The sequence below is a fragment of the Eumetopias jubatus genome, unplaced genomic scaffold (genome assembly GCF_037043125.1).
Source record: "Eumetopias jubatus isolate StellerSeaLion01/CBP00866 unplaced genomic scaffold, mEumJub1_p1.0 scaffold_12, whole genome shotgun sequence".
Taxonomy (NCBI): domain Eukaryota; kingdom Metazoa; phylum Chordata; class Mammalia; order Carnivora; family Otariidae; genus Eumetopias; species Eumetopias jubatus.
The window spans coordinates 43,985,840-44,005,747 of record NW_028274818.1 but is presented as its reverse complement, the minus strand read 5'-3'; the positions used below and the strand labels follow the sequence as shown (position 1 = coordinate 44,005,747).

The 19,908-nt window shown below is 45.8% G+C and overlaps 1 protein-coding gene across 2 annotated transcripts in view; it reads left to right on the top strand.

Annotated features, from left to right (window-relative positions):
- The window catches only part of NMNAT2 (nicotinamide nucleotide adenylyltransferase 2), a 178,740-nt gene that overhangs the window by 133,102 nt on the left and 25,730 nt on the right, over window positions 1–19,908 (top strand). For both annotated transcript variants that reach the window (XM_028121493.2, XM_028121495.2), the window contains exons 4-5: window positions 17,263–17,351; window positions 18,153–18,220. In XM_028121493.2, the coding sequence (XP_027977294.1) occupies window positions 17,263–17,351; window positions 18,153–18,220 (157 nt within the window). The remainder of the gene's footprint in view (window positions 1–17,262; window positions 17,352–18,152; window positions 18,221–19,908) is intronic.

Below are 19,908 nucleotides of genomic sequence, written 5' to 3'. Positions count from 1 at the left end.
TATATCTCATGGCTCTTATCATCAGGTTATAAAACAGACCCTCCTGTCCCCTGACCTGAGAGGCAGGAGGCAGATCCTTCCAGGGAGCTTGGCCAGAAACAAGCCTCTCTGTTCACTCCTGCCAAGACCGTGCAAACAGGTCCCTACCATTTGAACTTCCAGAAGGAAAAACAAAAAAATCTTTACAGCAGAGTGCCAAGAAACAAGTGCAATTTTTTTTACCTGATTATTATATAATATTACTTTGGGCCTAAAAAATAGACCGCTGAGAAATCCTTTCGCTGTTGTTTGTCTGAATTATTCCCTCACAGCTTTTCATAAGGAACATGAATTAAGTAGGGCCTAAGAGGAGAAAGGGTCTCCCTTGATTTCTGGCCAAGGATTCCCTAAATCGCTCAGTCTGCTCGTTCCAAAATCCTGTGCATTTTCACTACTGTGCGCAAAAACCATTCATTCTAACGGGTGCCTGGGTGGCTCAGATGGTTAAGCGTCTGCCTTCAGCTTGGGTCATGATCCCAGGGTCCTGGGATCGAGTCCTGCATCAGGCTCCCTGCTAAGCAGGGAGCCTGCTTCTCCCTCTCCTGCTCCCCCTATTTGTGCTCTCTCTCTCTCTCTCTCTGTCAAATAAATAAATAAAATATTTTTAAAAAATTCATTCATTCTGTCAGCTCAGGGGATTTTTGAAGCTTAGATGCGTGACTCCAGAGGCTATAAAAGCAAAGGGAAGGGAGCAGATAGAGAGGAAGGCAGGTGAGCAGGAACTTGTCCAGATTACCGTCCTTCACTCAAGCAGAGGCAAGTCTCGCTGTGTAGCCTCTTGCTAGGAGCACAAACCGTGGGACTCGTCTTTTACAACCCTGCTGGATCTCTTGGAAATCCTTTCATCGTGTGGAGCTTTTTGTCATAATGGTATTTGACTTGGTTACTTTCCCCAGTAACAGTCCCTTGTGCTAGAAGGGGTGGGAAGGTGGACTCTGAAATCCCAGCGCCCTTGTTTTTCTTCTCTTGGGGCTATAATTCTTCCACCTATGTTAGCATTATTCGTTTCCATTTTACCTTTCAGACGGAGGCCTTGTTTTATTTATCTGGAACCTAGTTTCTCAATCTGGGCACTGTTGGACCAGATAATTCTTCGTTATGGAGGCTGTCCTGAGCATTGTAGGATGTTAAGCAGCATCCTGGCCGTTACCAGCTAAAAGCCGGTAGCAACCCCCTTCCAACAGCAACAACCAAAATTGTCTCCAGACTTGCCAAGTGTCCCCCAGAGAGCAAAATCAACCCAGTTGCGAGCTGATCTAGAACTTCCTTAAGAATAGGGGTCTTCCTCTTCTTCTTGGGAAACCAGAAGAAGCTAAAGGCATTTGATTCAGCTTGGGCTGATGGAGCGAAGAGAAACAGTTGTGACCTGAGGGGTAAGGCATTCTGGAAGACACGGTTTGTGGTATTACTCCAGGTGCTAGATTTAAAGTCTTAGGACTGTGTCATATTCTGCACCGGCTGTTCACACAGGAGTTTTTGAGAGCAGTCTCAGGATCAGGGCAGTACAGAAAGCAGACCCAGAGATAGTAAGATCCAGATTGCCAGGCCAAGGTCTTTGAATAATTAGAAATACGGCATCTTAAGAATGTTAGGGAGTGTCCATCTGGGCCCTGCCCAGGTTGGCTGCAGATTTACCTGCTCATGGCAGTCTCTCTCTTTGCTCTGTAATTAGCACTGCCCTCCCGGTAGAAGGTCACAAAGCTCATCTTGTATATTCCAAGAGCAGCGCTGTGGACCGCCCAGGGTGAATTTCCATGAGTCTTCAGGTGTCCACCCTACATTTTCAGGAAAGTGCTGAGAAGGTTCATCTAAGAAAAAATACTTGCTGGGCCTAAAATCAGGATGAGAATATCAAGTCTGGTCTTCTAGGGGGCACTGTAACTTCAGCTAAAAAAAAAAGGAATGCTTAAACACGTGCATGATACACCTTAAAAGCACGAGAATATGGGACTTACTGGTTACTTAGGAATTTTGCACAGGTTTTCATAACTCTTGGGGTCTGCTTTCAACTCTTGGGTTTGGGAGAGCAGTATTGCTACTCATTTCATAAACTAACAATATTATATCCAGGTTGTTGAATACATAGCCATGTTCTGGGGAAGGGATTTGACCAAGTCAAATATGGTCCTCACAAATAATCTTCATAATTAATCAGCTATCACAAAACTTAATTCTACTGTAATATTACTCTCTCCTTCATGTAGGCCTTCCTACTTTTTAAAATAATGTCTTAGTTATCCAACATTTTGAAAGATGCCAATCGATTACTGTAGCTCCTTCAGAGGTAAATGATGGCCATTTGCAAGTTCATGACCATCATGTCTTTCCTGGACTCATGGATCACCTAAGTGGTTTCATTCCTTCCGTTCTTGCTCCCCCTCAACTCATTTTCCACCCAAGAGACAAATGTACTTTCAAATTTTTGAAAATTGCAAAATAGTCAAAATTTCAAATTTCAAACATTTCAAAAAATATTGTTCTCCTGTTACAACCTTCCAAGGGCTTAAAATAAAATCCTAAACTTCTTCCCTGCTCCCAAGGCCCTTCAGTGTTGGTCTCCCTCCTGCCTCCCTGACTTCAGCACCAGCTTGGCTCTTCTGCCTTTGGGACTTTGTACCCACTGCACCCCATGACCTGCCACACTCTCCCTCCTGATCTTTGTGTGGCTGATGCCCTGTCATTCACGTCTCTGCCTCCATGTCACCTCCACAGAGAAGCCCACCCACAACCACCTAGTCTCCACCCTCTCTGCCCATTTTATTTTCTTCACTGCTCTTATTATCACTATCTGAAATAATTTTACATGCATGTAGTTTTAGTCAAATGTCACCATACTATACGTAGTATTCTGTGACTTGATTTTTTTTTTCAAAATCCGTTGTTGACTTTTTTTTTTAACAATGTGTCTTAGAGACCTTCCCATGTCAGACTGAATAAGCCTAGTCCATTCTTTTTAATGGCTATGTAATATTCCTTTAGGTGTATGTACCATAATTTGTCTGATGGCTGCCACATTTATTTCTGATTTTTCACTATTACAAACGATGCTGAAGTGAACCATCCTTTTGGACACACTTCTGTGCACATGCGCGGATTTTTTCTGTACTAAAGATCCCTGGAAGTGAAATTGCCAGGTCAAAGGTTATGCCCATTTGTCATTTTGATAGATGCTCACTGCCACATTGCTTTCCTAAAAGGCAATCAATTTATACTCCCACCGATGGTGTGTTAGAGTACATACTTCCCTCATTCTCACTGACACTAATTAGTATCATTTTTAAAAAAATGTTGCCTTAAAGGATATCCAACAGAGGTATCGGCTTTCACATCATGAGCCTGAAGGCCATTTTAGGATCGTTTCCCGCTGGTGTCCCTTGGAGTCATGCCTCCAGGTCAGCTTGGGGAGAAGAAGCGAAAGCCTCTGTGAGCTCTGAAAGCTCCCGAAGACAAATAAATGAAGCCTCTGAAAGCTGTCTCATCCATCGCCGCAGAAAGGCCCTCTGTCCAGCTGCCAGCGGAGTGCGATCAATAACCTGGAGAGCCGTGGGCCAGCCTGACATTTCCGGCATGCAGCATTCTCCCCCATCCATCATCCAAACCATCCTGGCCGCTCAGCTCCGATTGAACAGAGCCGAAATCTGCCCAAGTGCAGCAGGCCCCCACCCCCAGTCTTGGCTTCTCTGGCATTGCTCAGAACCCTTTGTTTGGTTGCACCGAAGGACGGGAGATCAGCGTCTGGGAATAGGCAGACACTCGGTCTCCAGAAACGGCTGCTCAAGCCCAGAGGGCCACATCCGCTATCTACCGGAGGGCAGGACCAGCAGCTGCAAGCACCACGAGAAATGACTCACCGGGGACACCAAAAGCATTAGGAGCAAAGGAAGCTTTCTGATACTTGATGCCCCCACAATGGCAAGCTGTCAATTTTTTAAAAAAGAGTTTTTCAATTTTTCCTGTCCCACCTTCACTTTTGTAATAAGAAAAAACCTCCATTTTCCACCTCCCTGCGTAGGGAAAAACTCAGTTCTTTCCTACTAGGAGTCTCTTCCCTGGGTGTCTCCTTTACTCCTTGTGCAAAATGCTCGCACTTCGGACATTTCTGGTCACCTGTCGTGCGGAGGTTTTTCCCCAAGACAATCAATCCTCTGTGACACCAGCTGGGTGCCCTACAATTTAACTCAATTCTGACAGTATCTACCCGGAGACAGGTAAGGGCTCAGTCTCACAAATGTGGCCCCTCACCCCTTACACACACACACACCTGAGGAGCCAGGAGCAAGCCCAGGTTTGTCACCTGTGCTTTTGAGCAACTGGCTATAGATCAGAGGTCCTAAAGATCCCTCCTTGAGTTTGATTAATTTGCTAGAGTGGCTTACAGAATTCAGGGAAACACTTACCTCTATTTGCCAGCTTTTTTTTTTATTATTATGTTATGTTAGTCACCATACATTACATCATTAGTTTTTGATATAGTGTTCCATGATTCATTGTTTGTGTATAACACCCAGTGCTCCATGCAGTACGTGCCCTCTTTAATACCCATCACCAGGCTAACCCATCCCCCCACCCCCCTCCTCCCTAGAACCCTCAGTTTGTTTCTCAGAGTCCATCTATTTACCAGCTTATTAAAGGATATGGTAAAGGATACAGAAGAAGAGACAGGGTGAGGTCTGGGAGGATCCCAAGCTTAGGAGCTTCTGTCCCCATGGAGTCCAGATGTGTCACCCTCCCCTTGTTGTGTTCAAAGCTCTCTGAACCCCCTACTATTGGGATTTTATGGAGGCTTCTTCACATCAGCATGATTAAATATTAACTCCATTTCCAGCCCCCCTCTTCCCTCTCTGGCGGATCGAAGGGTAGGAAGAGAGGGCTAAAAATTCCAAGCTTCTGATCATGGTTTGGTCTTTCTGGTGACCAGCTCCCATCCAGGAGCACCAAGAGTCATCTCATTTAGAACAAAAGACACTGCTATCATGCAGGAAATTCCAAGGGATGTTGGAACTCTATGTCAGGAATGGGGCTCAAAGACCAATTTTCAGAACAATAGATGCATCCAGTACTCTTATCACTTAGGAATCTGCAAGGGTTTTAGGAGCTCTGTGCCAGGAACCAGGGGCAGAGGCCAATATATATATTTTCCATTATCTCATAACCTTCCTCTCCAAAGGAATTGTTGAACTTCTCCAAGAAAGAAAAGTATGGATGGCCAATGTCTCCTGGGTGCTGGTGTTATGCTGCTTTTCACGTCTGTTACTTCACAACCCTGTGAAGTTGGATCATATTATCTCTAGTTTAAAGATGTGTCAGCAGCCAGAGCATTTGGGTAACTAACCCAAGGTCACCCAGCTAGTCATGCCTGGAGCAGGATTTGAACCTAGACTTAGGTTGCCAACGAGGTGGGCTGTGACTTAATTTCAGGAATTTCAAAGGCTTGATTTTGGTAGTTCGTAGGTTATTGTACACTTCTTTACTTACAGGTTTCTTCAAAGAGAAAATTCTGAAATACCAATGAAATTACTTTAAAACCATGTCCTTTCTGCAACTGTGAACCAGTCCAACGCATGATACATTTTCTTTGAGCTGATTTCCTCTCTACACTTCTGCAGGAGTTGGTACTTGTTCTTTGGTTCAGTGCATGCAAAACAAGATGGAGTGACTCACGGGTTCCCTGGGCACGCTGATTCAAGCGATGGGTAGGGTGACAACGGTATTAGCTTCCTGCTGCTACTGCAATCAGCTACCACAAACTTGTTGGTTCGAAGCAATACACATTTATTATCTTATACTTCTGAAAGTCCTAAAACTATTATCTTATAGTTCCTGGAAGCTCTAGGGGAGATCTGCTTCCTTTCCTCTCCCGGCTTCCAGAGGACAGGTACGTTCCTTGTCACAAGGTCCCTTCCTCCAACTTCAAACCCCTCAATGCTCTCTGCTTCCATTGTCACATCTCTGAGTCTGACCCTCCTGCATTCTCTCTGTGATCACATCGGACCCACCTGGAGCATCCAGGATCATCTCCTCATCTTGAGATGAGGTCTTTAATCTAAGTCACACCTGCAAAGTCCTTCTTGCCACATTCAGGTGACATATTTCCAGGTTCCAGGGATTAGGACCTGGACTTCTTTGGAGGGCTGTCGTTCAGCACACCACACTTCTCATCTCAGTTTGCAGGGGACTATGAGCACTAACAGGTTGTGGAAACTTCAGTGTTGAAAGTAGGAAAGTTCCAGGCAAGCCTGGAGAGTTGGTTGCCCCTAGCCGGGGGCGCCCTTGATGCAGGAAGATACTTCTACTGATTCTTGGGAAAGTGGAGAGGGAAGATGAGCACACGTAAGAAAGTTGGAAGGGAAACAGTGTTTTCCCAATCGCATTCTTAGGGGGAAAGCAACTTCTAACCTTTAAGCAGTCTGGTCCTGTGTGCTCCCTGCAGGAGAGCCTCAGCAGGACCACATCCTTCCAAAAGGGAGCCTTCTCTGCCTGATGTTCCCCACTTGTTTTACGAGACAAAAGCAAAGCAATTTCCTAGATAAACTACTTCAGAGCCTGAATTATCCCTAAATAAGAAACCTGTATGGTGAACTTGTATTCAGAAAGGTTAATGGTTCATCCAGTGTGAAATAACAGACGTGTGGTTAAAAATAGAGCTAGATTCCATGCCCGTGACAGACTCATCACTAATGTGAAGCCACGGTGGGGTGTTTTGTTTTGTTTTTTTTTAACATCACGTGTGCTCTTCTGTCTTTATACCTTTCCCCACACTTTCCCCTCTCCCCCCCGCCAAACCCACACAGTTATATTTAGTATTACAGGCTGTGGGTTTGTAAAATAATTTTCCCATGTGTTTATGAGTCTTACTGAAGGGGAAACCAGTTCATGCTGTCTTTTTACATATATATTTAGCTTTCTCTTTCTGAAGAAATAAATAGAAAAAAAAAATCGTTTTCAATAACGGGTGAATTCCCAGAAGCGTGGTTTGGAAAGAGCGAGGGACAGGGATCTGGGGAGCTTTTCCAGTGGAGAGGATTCAGATAGAGAGGCCAAACTTCGAAGGTGGCACGGAGCTGCTGGGACACATGAGAGGTTCACCCCAGCACGGTCTGTCAGAAGTGACGGTTGTGGAACTGACGGTCATAAATCATTTCCTAGCGGTGAAGACGAAGGGACACACATTCTCCCAAGCTAGAGGTCGCGGAGCAAATAGGATGAGCAGTAATGAGAGAGGAACTGTGCTAGCCAGACAAATGGATGAAAACCCAGGAACTAGAGGAAATCCAGGCATGCAGGGGGTTCTGGGAAGCATTTGTTGCCTTCTCTGGCGAATTAAGACAACCCGAGGTGCGTGCACCGGAGATGGGGGCAGATGGGGGCAGATGGGGGCAGATGGGGGCAGATGGTGGGAGTAGACAGATGGTCGAGAGAACCAGACTCTCTGCGTCCAGGGGAGCTTCTCGGGGTTTGCTGGGCTGCTCTGCGCATGAGTCTGGCCAGGGGCTTCAGTCTGACCCCCACATGCATCCACACCCAGCCCACATCTTCTTCTGGTCAGCCCCTGGCCATAGAGACCGCGCGGAAGAACACGCCAGATTGGGGCACCCTATCATCGCCTTGGGAAATGTAGCTTTCCTGAGTCAGAGAGACAGGAGTAAGCAGGCGAAGAGCACAAGCTGTGCTCTCATAATCCCAAGAGGCTCCCTATTTCACTGCTTCTCGGGTAGTTAAGAGTCCTGGGTGTGTAGGAGAGGAGAGACCATTGCACGGGTGAACGTGCATCTTCCCCACCAGCTTTGCTGAGGGATGGTGGCAAGCATTTGTAGATGGCTGGCTGGGGGCAGGGCTGGCCAGCTCCTGAAAAGGGCTAAACCAGTTGCTCCTCATGGAGACTAAGTCCATAACTAGCCTGCACTTATTATAGGGGGCCGCAGCCCACTCAGCTAGTGGTGATCCGGTGGGGTCCCATGGTCTCACTCATGGATCAAGGTCAGGGACCATACTCCTTTTCACACTTGCTTCAGATTCAAGTGGGAAGCTCACTTGAACACTTATGGCTTAGGCTGGACATCTCGAAGAGAGAGGACCTGGTATGATTGACTATTTCACCCACCCAGGGAAACATGATCACCCAGCACGCTGCTTCCCGAACACATTGGGACTGGAGGGTCTAGGAGTAGGAGGAGATCCAGGAAGGTGCTCCAGGGTGAGACACCCTCCATGACAAGGCATGGAAATGGTACCATTGCTTCTCAAGCAAAGAAAGCCAAGCCATAGAGCTCAGTGGAATCTGGAGTTTCCATTCCTGACTCAGTCCATCTGCTCACATCCCCTGGAATGAGTTTCTTCCTTCTGTTTTTATTTATTTTTTTAAAGATTTTATTTATTTATTTGAGAGAGAGATAGAGAGAGAAAGAGCACGAGCAGTGGGGAGAAGGAGAAGCAGGCTCCCTGATGAGTCGGGAGCCTGACATGGGGCTCAGTCCCAGGACCCTGGGATCATGACCTGAGCCGAAGACAGACACTTAACTGACTGAGACACCCAGGGGCCCCATATTCCTTCTGTTTTAAAATGTGTGTTTTACTGTGAGGCAAAGCCAACAGGTCCAGAGTCGAACGTTACTGAAAAGGTAGTGATACTCACAGATCCCAACAGAGGACATGCTGTGCTTCGGGGCCGGGGGGGGGGGGGGGGGGGCACATGGGGAAGCACCAGTCAGGAGGGTGAGAGAGTTGGGGAAACAGGGGCCAGAGACTTTATTGTGGTTACTGCAGGGAGGAAGCCAGGAGGAAGGGTAATCAGGCTTATGATTGGCTAGTCTGATTAATTTCTGTGGCTCTGTGACATATAAGCTGTCCCTAGGTGTCTGGTACCTGGCCCTGGGGTGATTAGGGCAGGTGGATAGTGGCGCTGAGCATGAGCGCCACACCGAGCGGGTAGTTGAGGGTATGGGCTCTGGATTGGTTAGTTTGCATTTGAACGGCCTGCTCTAGGGTGAGTTGTTTACTATCTCTAGGAACTGGCTAACCCTGGGAGGGCTGGCCCCTCCAGGGTCAGCAAGGCCCCAAATGTCAGCCTCAGAAAACAGAAAAATAAAAAGACAGTTAATACACCTTCCTCTTCTCTGCTCCCAGGACCCAGCTCAAGTCTCATCTGTTCTAGGAAAGCTTCCCAGGCTACTCTGTCCCATTGGGATCACTCCCTCCCCCTGAAGTCCTATAGCACGGAATGGTGCTGCTTTTCAGCTTTGTGTCCGTTATCTAAGCAGAGAGTGCTGTGTCCCTCTGTCAAAAATTCACGATCCTTGGAAGTGGGGACTGTGTCTTTTACTTCTCTGTGTCCCCCACAGCACCTGGCACAGAGCCTTGAACGTAATAAATGCTCACTAAATTTTTGTTAAGGAATGCCCAAGGTTCAGTGTGGTAGGCCACCGGGATGGTTCCTTTAAAAGAAAAACCATTTTCAACCCCTGGGCAGGAATAACCCTGCTTGGTTCCTTCCTTTATTATCCAATAAACATTCTAAAATTTAGGATGTTTACAAATCCAGATCACCTTTGTGAAATTCACAAACAAGGAAAATTCAGGCAGCTCTAGCTGTGAATACAACTCAGAAAGGGTCATTTCTAATTGCAGCTGAAAAGGAAAAATTGTGTTAGTATCGATGCCCTGACCACACTGTTTCCTCCATTAACTCTCTGGAAGAGGAGAGTAGATTACACACATCAGCTGGTTTCACTGAGTAGCCAGGAGGCAGACGAGACATGTCTGTCTCGTGAATTACAGTTAATGGACAAATCATCTGTGTTGTGTCCGTGCATGGCTGGTGGGTCTAGCATAGGCTGTCAGGAGTGGAGATTTACCTGGCTCAAAGTGGCCTGGAATGAGTTGTGAGAAACATGGATCATCAGGGTGTTGAGGAGGGCAAGGACACAGCAATGCCACCAGTGGCCTTGGGCTCTTCCTCTGTGACTACGGGAGCAAGGAGGGTAGACCAGATGGAGGACAGGTTGGACCTGAGTGTAAAATGTTAGAGGGATTTGGCTTGTTCTTGGGGCAGAGCTGAGGGACAAAAACAGACTACATCTTGGGAAGCGTGGCATGAAATTAAATTCCAGGGCCCTAGCTATTGCTCTACCAGTGGACTACCTGCCAATGTCCAGAAATGCCCTCATCATGCCAAGTGGAGGTGGTGGTGGAGTTGGGGAGGGAGCAGAGCTTCTTTTGTGGGTACCCTAATGTTGCAGGGGCTGCACCCCCTGTCTTTAGTCCCTTGCTGTTCAAAATATAGTCTATAGACCAGCAGCACTGGTCTCATTTGGGAGCTGGTTAAGAAATGCTGACTCTCAGGCAGGGCTGGGAGTAGTATGAGGCCCAAGGGGATAACTCCCTCTGGGGCAAAATTTAAGGGAGCACCCCTAAACTTGGTAATGGAGATAAATAGCATTTTTTAAAAAGGAAAAATTAATGCAAAAAAAAATCTATGATGAGCAAAGTAAAATAATTTTAAATGAAGACAGGATCTGACCCTGCACTTGAACGATTCTACCCCTCTCACCTCACCCTAATCTTGGTCCTGATCTCAGGCCCCACCCAGACCATTGGTGGGAGACCATCTGCATTCTAACAAGATCCTCAGAGGATTCACGTGCACATCAAAGTTTGAGAAACATTGCTTCGGACAAGACCTCCCAAGCCATAACAACCCCAAATCTTGGAATCCAGACAGCAACAAAAATGGAAAAGGATGAGCAGACATTCCAGAAGTTCCAGAAGCATCCAGTGCCACGAGTTTGCTTGTTATTTACTTGGATATGCACACTACCACCTTAAAATTGTACAGTGTTCTGTAGTTTGCTGTAAACTTTTTAAAAAATGTTTTATTTTGAAATGATATATTCATAGGAAGTTGCAAAGATAGAACAGAGAGTTCCCATGTGCCTAACTTAACCCAGTTTACCCTGTTGGTTACATTTTATGTATCTACAGTACAATATGGAAGTGAGGATATTGACATTGGTATAAAGTGGATGTATAGTTATATGCCATTGTATCACATGTGTAGATTCATGTAACCAACACAATTAGGCTACAGAACTAGTCTATTACCTCAAGGATCTCCCTGGAGCTATAGCTTTATAGTCACACCACCTCCCTGCCCTGCCCCCACCCCTATCCTTAACACTTGGCCATCACTAATCTGTATCATTGCTGAGAAGGTTATGTGATTGGGATCATACAGTATTCAACCTTTTGAGATTGGTTTTCACACAGCATGATGATCTGGAGATCCATCCAAATTGTTTGCATGAACTGTTAGTTTGTTCCTCTTTATTGGTAACTAGAAGTATTCCAGGGTATGGATGTACCACTGTTTGTCTAACAATTTACCTATTGCAGGACATTTCATTCATTTCCTAAAGTTGGATACTACAAATAAAGCTGATATGAATACTCATGTACAAGTTTTTATGTAGACATGTTTTTATTTCTCTTGGAAAAAAAAACACCCAGGAGTACCATTCTGGGTTATGTGATAAAGCATATGTTTAGTTTTTTAAGAAACTACCAAACTATTTTTCAGAGGAGCTTGCTGTTTGACATTTCCACCAGCAGTGTAGGAGAAATCCAGTTTCTCCACACCCTTGTCGGCTATTGGTATTGTCATTATTTTTTCTTTTAGCCATTCTGATTGGTGAATTAGTGATAGCTCTTCACGGTCTTAATTTACATTCCCCTGATGCTTAGTGCTACTGAACCTCATTTCCTAAGCTTATCTGCCATCCTTATTTGTCCTCTTTGGTGACATGTCTCTTCCTGTCTTTTGCCCATTTTCTAATTGGATCCTTAGGGGTTTTTTTGTTTTGTTTTTTGTTTTTACTATTGAGCTTTGAGGGTCCTTTTTATATTCTAGATATGAGGCCTCAGATATGTGGATCACAGATACTTGCACCCCGTCTGTAACTCATTTTTTCATTTGCTTAACAGGGTCTTTTGAGAGCAAAAGTTTTAAATTTTGTGAAAGTCCAGTTTATTGGGTTTTTTCTTTTGTGCATTGTGTTTTTAGTGTCATATCAGAGTCTTCACCAAGCCCTGCGCCCAGAGATTTTCTGCCATAGTTTCATCTAAAATTCATATTTTACACAAGTTAAATCTATGATCCATTTTGCATTAATTTTCTATAGGGTAAGAGATTTAAGTTGACTTAGGTTTTTTTTGTTGTTGTTGTTTATTTTTGTCTATGGCCATCCAGTTGCTCCAACTCCATTCGTTGAAAAGACTATCCTTCCTTTATTGAATTATTTTTGCACCTTTGTCAAAATGCAGTTGGCCATTCATATGTGGGGCTATTTCTAGGCTCTATTCTGTTTCATTGATTTAAGTGTCTGCCTCTCTGCCAATACCTCACAGTCTTGATTACTATAGCTGTATAAAATTTGGAGAGATTGATTTCCCCACTTTCTTTTTTCCCACTTTCTTATATTTTAAAAAAAGTTTTAACTATTCTTGTTCCTTCTATATCAATTTTAGAATTATTTTGTCTGTATTTATATCAAAAAAATCTTGCTGGAATTTTGATAGGAAGTGCATTAAATTTATATATTGGTTTGGAGATCATTAATATCTTACTATGTTGTATCTTCTAATTCATAAACATGGTGTGTTTCTACATTTATTTACATCTTCCTTGATTTCTTTTTATCAGCATATTGTAGTTTTTAGCATACAAATTCTGTATATGTTTTATTATATTTATACCTAAGTATTTCATTTTTTTCTGAGTTATAAGTGGTCTTGTATTTTTAATTTCAGTTTCCACGTGTTTGTTGCTAGCACATAAAAATACGATTGATTTGGGGCACCTGGGTGGCTCAGTCAGTTAAGTGTCTGCCTTATGTGTCAGCTCAGGTCATAATCTTGGGGTCCTGGAATGGAGCCCCGCATCGGGGTAGTGAACTATCCCTTCTGTGAATTTTTTTCACCCCAGCTCAGAGCATATCACTTCCCTGTTTAACAGCCTTCAGTGATTCTCTGTTGTCTATACTTCTTAACTTTACGGTCGTTGTCTATGTATGTCTAGGGTTCTTAAACTTCAGAGAAGAGAAGAATCACCTGGCGACACTAATTGAAAATGTAGACTCTTAAGTCCCAGCCCCAGAGATTTTGACTCAGTAACTCTGGACTGAGACCTCGGAATCTGCATTTTAATAACCTCCTGCTGGTTATTCCAGTGCAAGAGGTCCACAGAATCCATGTTGGCCAAACAGCGATCTCAGGCATACAGGTCATAGTCCTCTGAGGACTATGAGGTTCGATTCCAACTTGCTTAGTCAATAGTACCCCTTCCTCACCCTCACCCCTACCAGGCCTCCAGACCTACAGACCAGCATAGTGGGTAAGACTAAACCAGTTGGCGAGTGCTCTTTGGAAAGGCAAAATTAATCTCTCCTGTCCCTTTTCCCCCATTTCAATGTAGCACAGAGTTGTTCAAACTATAGGTTGCCACACAGTAATAGGTTTTGACCAACTTTTTATTTAAATTTATGATTCCCGGAATAGAATACATGGAAAATATCAGTGTGCATTGGGTTAAGGGTATTGTAAAACATTTGTTTCAGCTAATTATACCTATATGTAGGTATGTATTTTGTCAGGATATAAAATTTCTTTCTTTTTTTTTTTTTTAAAGATTTTATTTATTTATTTGACAGAGAGATAGAGAGCACAAGTAGGCAGAGTGGCAGGCAGAGGGAGAGGGAGAAGCAGGCTCTCTGCTGAGCAGGGAGCTGGACATGGGGCTCGATCCCAGGACCCTGGGATCATGACCTGAGCCGAAGGCAGCCGCTTAACCGACTGAGCCACCCAGGCGCCCCAGGATATAAAATTTATTTCTTACTGTGGGTTGTACTCTAACAACACTGAAAGCCATAGCTAGAGAACTGACCTCTCATGAGATCCATCAGTATAGCTTTCTGTGTCTCCAACATTGTGAACCTTTGGAGAATAATAAACAAAGCCATCTTCCTCCTGTTATTCCTCTAGGATGCATCATAGTGTTTTGTGCTCAACAACTGAATTGATTTGATTACATCATCACAGTCATGCCTCTTCTGGGTTTAACTACTTCAGATCAAGTATCCTCTTTTAGGGTACAGGTTTGGGGTTATTCCTTTCAGAAATTGCCTCTTGTAGGGCCCCTGGGTGGCTCATCAGTTAAGCATCTGCCTTCAACTCAGGTCATGATCTTGGGGTCCTGGGATGGAGCCCTGTGTCGGGCTCCCTGATCAGTGGGGAGTCTGCTGCTCCCTCTCCCTCTGCCCCTCGCTTCGCCCCCATTCATGCTCTCTCTCCCTCAAATAAATAAATAAAATCTTAAAAAAGAAAAAGAAACTGGCTCTTTGTGAGAGAGTGAACCTTGGAGCATTGCCAGAAGTGGCTCCTCACCTTGGCCAGAAGCAAAGGGTAACATTTTCTAAGGTGATGAGTTTCTTTGGGACAACGTATTTCATTCTGGAAATTCTGGAGTGTGGTCTGAGGAATGGAGCGGGTGGCTCTCTGGCCTGAGATAGCCCGGTGAAAGGACACTCTAGAAGGGCAAGAGTAGGAAAGGTAGCTACATGAGCCTTCTAGGTGAGCATGTGTTAAACATCCATTGGTCAATAAATGAGTCACTATGAAGGTGCTCAAGAACCCAAGAAGTGTTCAGCATGGGTGACAGACTGAACCACATTTGGATCACAGCTTCGTTTTCTTAGGGCAGCAGTGTTTCAAATGGCAATATGTCCAGTCAAGGGTGTTTGAATGCAAATCATTTTATAATGAGAGCTTGCTTCTCACATGTATGTTAACTGCACGTCTCCTTTAGCTGTGAGTTGGGGACCTCCTACCTATGGCAAAAATCTCTGGCTTTGAAGAACTCAGTGCAGAAGAGGAGTGAAGGCATAAATTTTCAGAAACAATTTCCCAGCTAGGCCCCTTGAACTGGATGCACAGGGGGCTAGCAGAGCAGTAAATCCAGCCAAGGGGGGTGTTGGACAGAGCAGGCATGCTGGACCAAGGTAGAGGTGAGGTAGAGCGGAGTTTCCAAAGAAAAGCTTGGGTATGTGGAGAGTAAGGAGAGGCCACTTTTTAGAGGATGGGGGAGGAAGGAAGCTCTGACTTACTGAGCAGAGACTTGGTGACAGCTAAGGGCCAGATGTAAATGATCTCAATGAAGACTGGGGTATGAAGGGCCAAGAGAAGAGAGGGGAGGTATGGAGTTTATCCAAATATCAAAAGGGTTGGTTTTGTTTTTTTTTTAACAAGGTTTTCAGTTTGTCCTTGGCCTCAAAATAAGACTTCTTGAAAACAAGTAAAGTAATATTACTCTTTAAAAGAGCAGAGGTGACACACCTTATTAGAACGGCTAAAATCCAAAAAACCTGACAATACCCCATGCTAGCGAGGATGTGGAGTGACAAGAACACTCATCCGTTGCTTATGGGAATGCAAAATGGAACGATCATGTTGGAAGCCAATTTGGCAGTTTCTTCCAAAATCAAATGTACTCTCAGCCTCTGAGCCAGCCATCACACTCCTAGATGTTGACACAACCGAGTTGCAAACTATGTCCACGAGAAAACCTGCACAGGAATGTTACATCAATTTGATTCATAAATCATGAAAACTGGAAGCAGCCAAGATGTCATTCAGTTGGTGAATGGATAAACAAATGGTACAAATGGATGAAGAAATTGTGATACATCCAGACAACGGAATGTTATTCAGCAATTTTAAAAAAAATGAGTTATCAAGCCACAAAACTACATGGAGGCACCTTAAATGCATACTGTTAAGTGAAAGAAGCCAGTCTGAAGAGGCTACGTAGTGTATGATCCCAGCTTACCTGGTATTTTGGAAAAGGCAAAACTAGAGAAATTGTAGAAAGATTTGTGCTTACCAACGTCTGTGGCCAGGGAGAGGGATGAATAGGGGGAGTACAGTGGATTTTGAGTGTGGGGAAACTATTCTCAACACAACTGCAATGGTCATACATATCATACATACATTTGTCATTCATCAAAACCCATAGATTGTACAACACAGTGTCTCTTTATGGGAAGTATGGCCTATAGTTAATCAATAATAATGTGTCAGTATGGACTCATCAAGTGAAAAAATGAACCACACTAATGCATGGTATTAATCATAGGGAAAACGGTGTCCAGGGGAGATAGGAAGGTGGGGGCTGAGTATATAGAACTCTGTAGTATCTGCTCCATTGTTCTTTAAACCGAAAACTGTGCTCAAAAATAAAGCCTATTAATTATTTTTTTAAGAAATGAAGAGATTTCACATTGAAAGAAAAAGAAAAGGCAAATGTGATGAGAATTATTTTTCAATGTTAAGAGAGCCAGCAAGGAAGTCCTGGGAACTTGCTTGTAAACTACACATCCAGCCTTGCTACCCAAGACCCTCTTCACGAACAGAATCCCTCACCTATGACAGAAATCCACACCACATCTCCTCAGGGGTACAAGCTCAGGCTCAGTTGGGTTTGCACACTGAACCCCCTTGGAAGGGAGAACCAAAATTTTCATCCCCTTCCTAGTTTTCTGAATTGTCTCATGGAAGTGACAATGGGCTTGTCTGGTAAATTTGAAAAAGCAGCCTCATGAATTCCTTCCAAAGGAAGAAAAGCTTTTCTGTGACTGAACTTTTCTCAGTCAACGATAATGATGGCTTTCCTGTTAATTCTCCCTAATTATGTAAAAGGGCTTTTAAATTTGTTTCGGTGGTTCTTCTCTTCTGAGATGAGGCAATCAGCCCACCTTTCATATTATAAGAAGGTGGTGGCCGCTGCTTCTTCTTCCTCTGGTTCTTCTTCCTTTTAAGTCACTCCTCCATTTTGGAGTTTCTGCAAGTGATCATAGACGTAAATTCCAATCTGTCCCTCAAATGGCTTTCAGTGAGATGCTTGTTCTAAATCCCTCTAAGCTACCGACTTGTCCAGCAGAGGACCTTTTAAACTGGATTAATCCCCTTGAGTTCTAAATCCTTTTTCTTTGGGGGCCAGAATCTCATCCCATAACCTTCTGAATGGCCAACAGAACTTTGAAAGTTGGCACTTTGCATGTAAATGGCGAGAAAGCTGTAAGGCAATAAGCCTTGCAGCAGGGAACGTATTGATTTCAACGATCACCTTTAATCCACACCTTTCCCCTTTATAATGTGTGGTTTTCTTCTCTTAATTAGAAAGAGCCAGGGATTATCTGCACAAAACCGGAAGGTTTATTGTGATTGGTGGGATTGTCTCTCCCGTCCACGACTCCTACGGAAAACAGGTGGGTTGGTCCTTTGCCTCTCTGCTCCTGTACCCTCCCTTTCTGACCCGATGGCTCCTCCTCGGGCACAGCTGCCCCACAGCCATCTGCTACACTCCCTGGAAACACAAACGCCCGATAGCGGGCGTCCTGCTCCCGGCTCTGGAGCACAGTCCGACGTGAGCGGGTGGGTGCTGGGCAGCAACCGGGAGGAGCCCGTGCCCGGGGCCGGGCCGCTCGCAGCGCCAAGCGGTCGGGGCTCATCAGCAGCGGCGCACGCACACCCGCTGAGGGCCGAGCGGGACTTGGCGCGGATGCCACACTGGCAGCCGGTTACGGATCTTTCCCGGATTTTAGGAGGAAAAGGCCCATGCCTCTTACGACCTGATTTAAAATTCCTGTTCTTGCCGCTCCCTCCCTGCCACACGAAAGGGAAAGTCTAGGAGCCCTCCCCGCGTGTCCATCCCCCTCCTTCCCCAGCTACCCGTGGTTGGGCTCCGGGGAGGTTGCCGACCCAGCAGCTCGAGCCTCGAGACAAAGCACCGTTTGCAGGGTTAAAAGTCTCATCTCTGCGCTGGGCACGCGTTGGCTGCTTCCTCCGAGAGGCCCACCTCCGGACCCTGTCGCGAGTGGCACATCCGCGCCCTCCGTCCCTTTCTTTCCCCTCCGCCGCTTCATGTGTGTGTGCGTGGCAGGTGCACACGCAGGGAGGCCACACCCTCATTCCCGGCGCTCTTGAATATGGAGCGGGCTTGGGGTGGGGTCTCCAGGAGGCTGTGGGGAGCGCAGCGAGCCTCCCACTGATGCTCTGTTGCTCCCCAGGGTCTTGTGTCGAGCCGGCACCGCCTCATCATGTGTCAGCTGGCCGTCCAGAACTCCGATTGGATCAGGTAGGGCTGGCCAGGCTATTGCCACCGGTACGGGTGGCCTGCGACTCACTGGGGGTGAGTGGAGGAAGAGGAATGCCCTCAGCCATCTGGATCCCACAGGGGTGGGGAGACCGGAACAGATGTTAGTCCCTTGCAGGCAATAATTATCCAAACCTTGGGAGGTGGCCCAACTGATAGCTTTAGTTTATAACCGGGCCATAGGGTCCGGCAGACTGAAGAGGGAAGCATCAGTGTTTCTTCTGCTCTGGGACTTTTGGATCCAGGAGTTTTCCTGGAGCATCATTGGATTTGGGGTGAGGCCTGGCCAGGAAATCCGAAATGCCTCTCCACTTTCCTCCCCAGTTACTTCCTGTGAACTCGCACTTCCTTTTAAGGAATGTACCCTGGCCTTCCTTATTTCCCATTCCTGAACTCAGGCTCCCTGGGGCTCCATGCTGCCTGGGGGAGCGCTCACTGCCTTTCCCTCAGACTCTGGGCACCGTCCTCACTAAGATGGCAGCCACCCTTACGCACAGAGCTCGCAGTGTAATTAAAGCATCTTCCACTAATTATGCTAATTATGCTCCCCCAAGTTCCTACAGTTATAATTTGCATGAGAAAATGGTGTTTTAAAAAAAATAATGGCACACCATTTGTACTGTAATTTCCCCCCACGGAAAAATAAGCAGCACCAGAGGGTGCTGGGAAGTGAAGGGAAGCTGACCTCACAATGAGGGAGAAGAGATGGGGTGGGCGCGAAGGAGAGCAGTGAAGGGAGGCGACAATGATAATTAAATAGTGATCCCAGCTGGTTGTGAGTAGTGATTTGTGTGAGAAACACTTGCCCTTTATCGACTTTCTCATCCCCCTAAGATACAGGTAGACAGCTGCTTTTTCGCTGGTGACAAATAGGTCCAGAGAAGTCAAGGGGTTTGAGTGTGAACAGCACATCCATGGTCACGTCAGGGATAGAAACAAGGCCTTGTAACATTGTGGCTCAGGACCTCCTGGGGAAAATGGGGTCCACTGGGGGAAAACGTGGGGCAGGAGGTTGTTCCTGCTTGGATGTGACTGGAAGATTCTGAAAGAATTGCTTCATTCATTCATTGAATATTTACCCAGCGCCCCCTGCCCGCTCTGCACTGCTCCAGGCACTTGGGCAAGGTCAGAATTCCAGGAATTGAGGTCACTAGGGAGGCCCAGGTAGCTCTAGAGTTAGAGGCTTGGCCCCTGGCCCCGGGGGAGCCTGCCTAGCCCAGTCTATCTGTTTCAGACAGGTGGGTGGTGGTCAGAGATACAGGGAGCCTGACGCACAAGCTGACTCTCAAGGGTTTTCAGTCATTGAGCTCTTACCTCTGGGAAGCTTAGGTGTGTGTTCAAGGTGGAAGGTGGGCAGGGAATGCTCAACGGCTAAGAAAATGTTTGAGAAATCTCCCAATTTAGCAGCTCATTAAGTTGCAATTAAGCCCGAGCACTGCATCGGTCTGGGCTAGCTCCCTGCTCATTTCACATCCTCGTGTACGGGAGGGGCTGACCAGGGTGCAGGGCTGTGCCCTTTAGTCTGACTGGCACGCCCCTCCCCCCATGCCACAAGGCCCCCCACTGCACAGATATTCAGATATCTGCAGCCACCACTCAATGAGGGCCTGGCTTTTAATCCTTATCCCAATCCTGGAGGGCCTAGAGTGGAATTTCCATCTTGTGGGGAA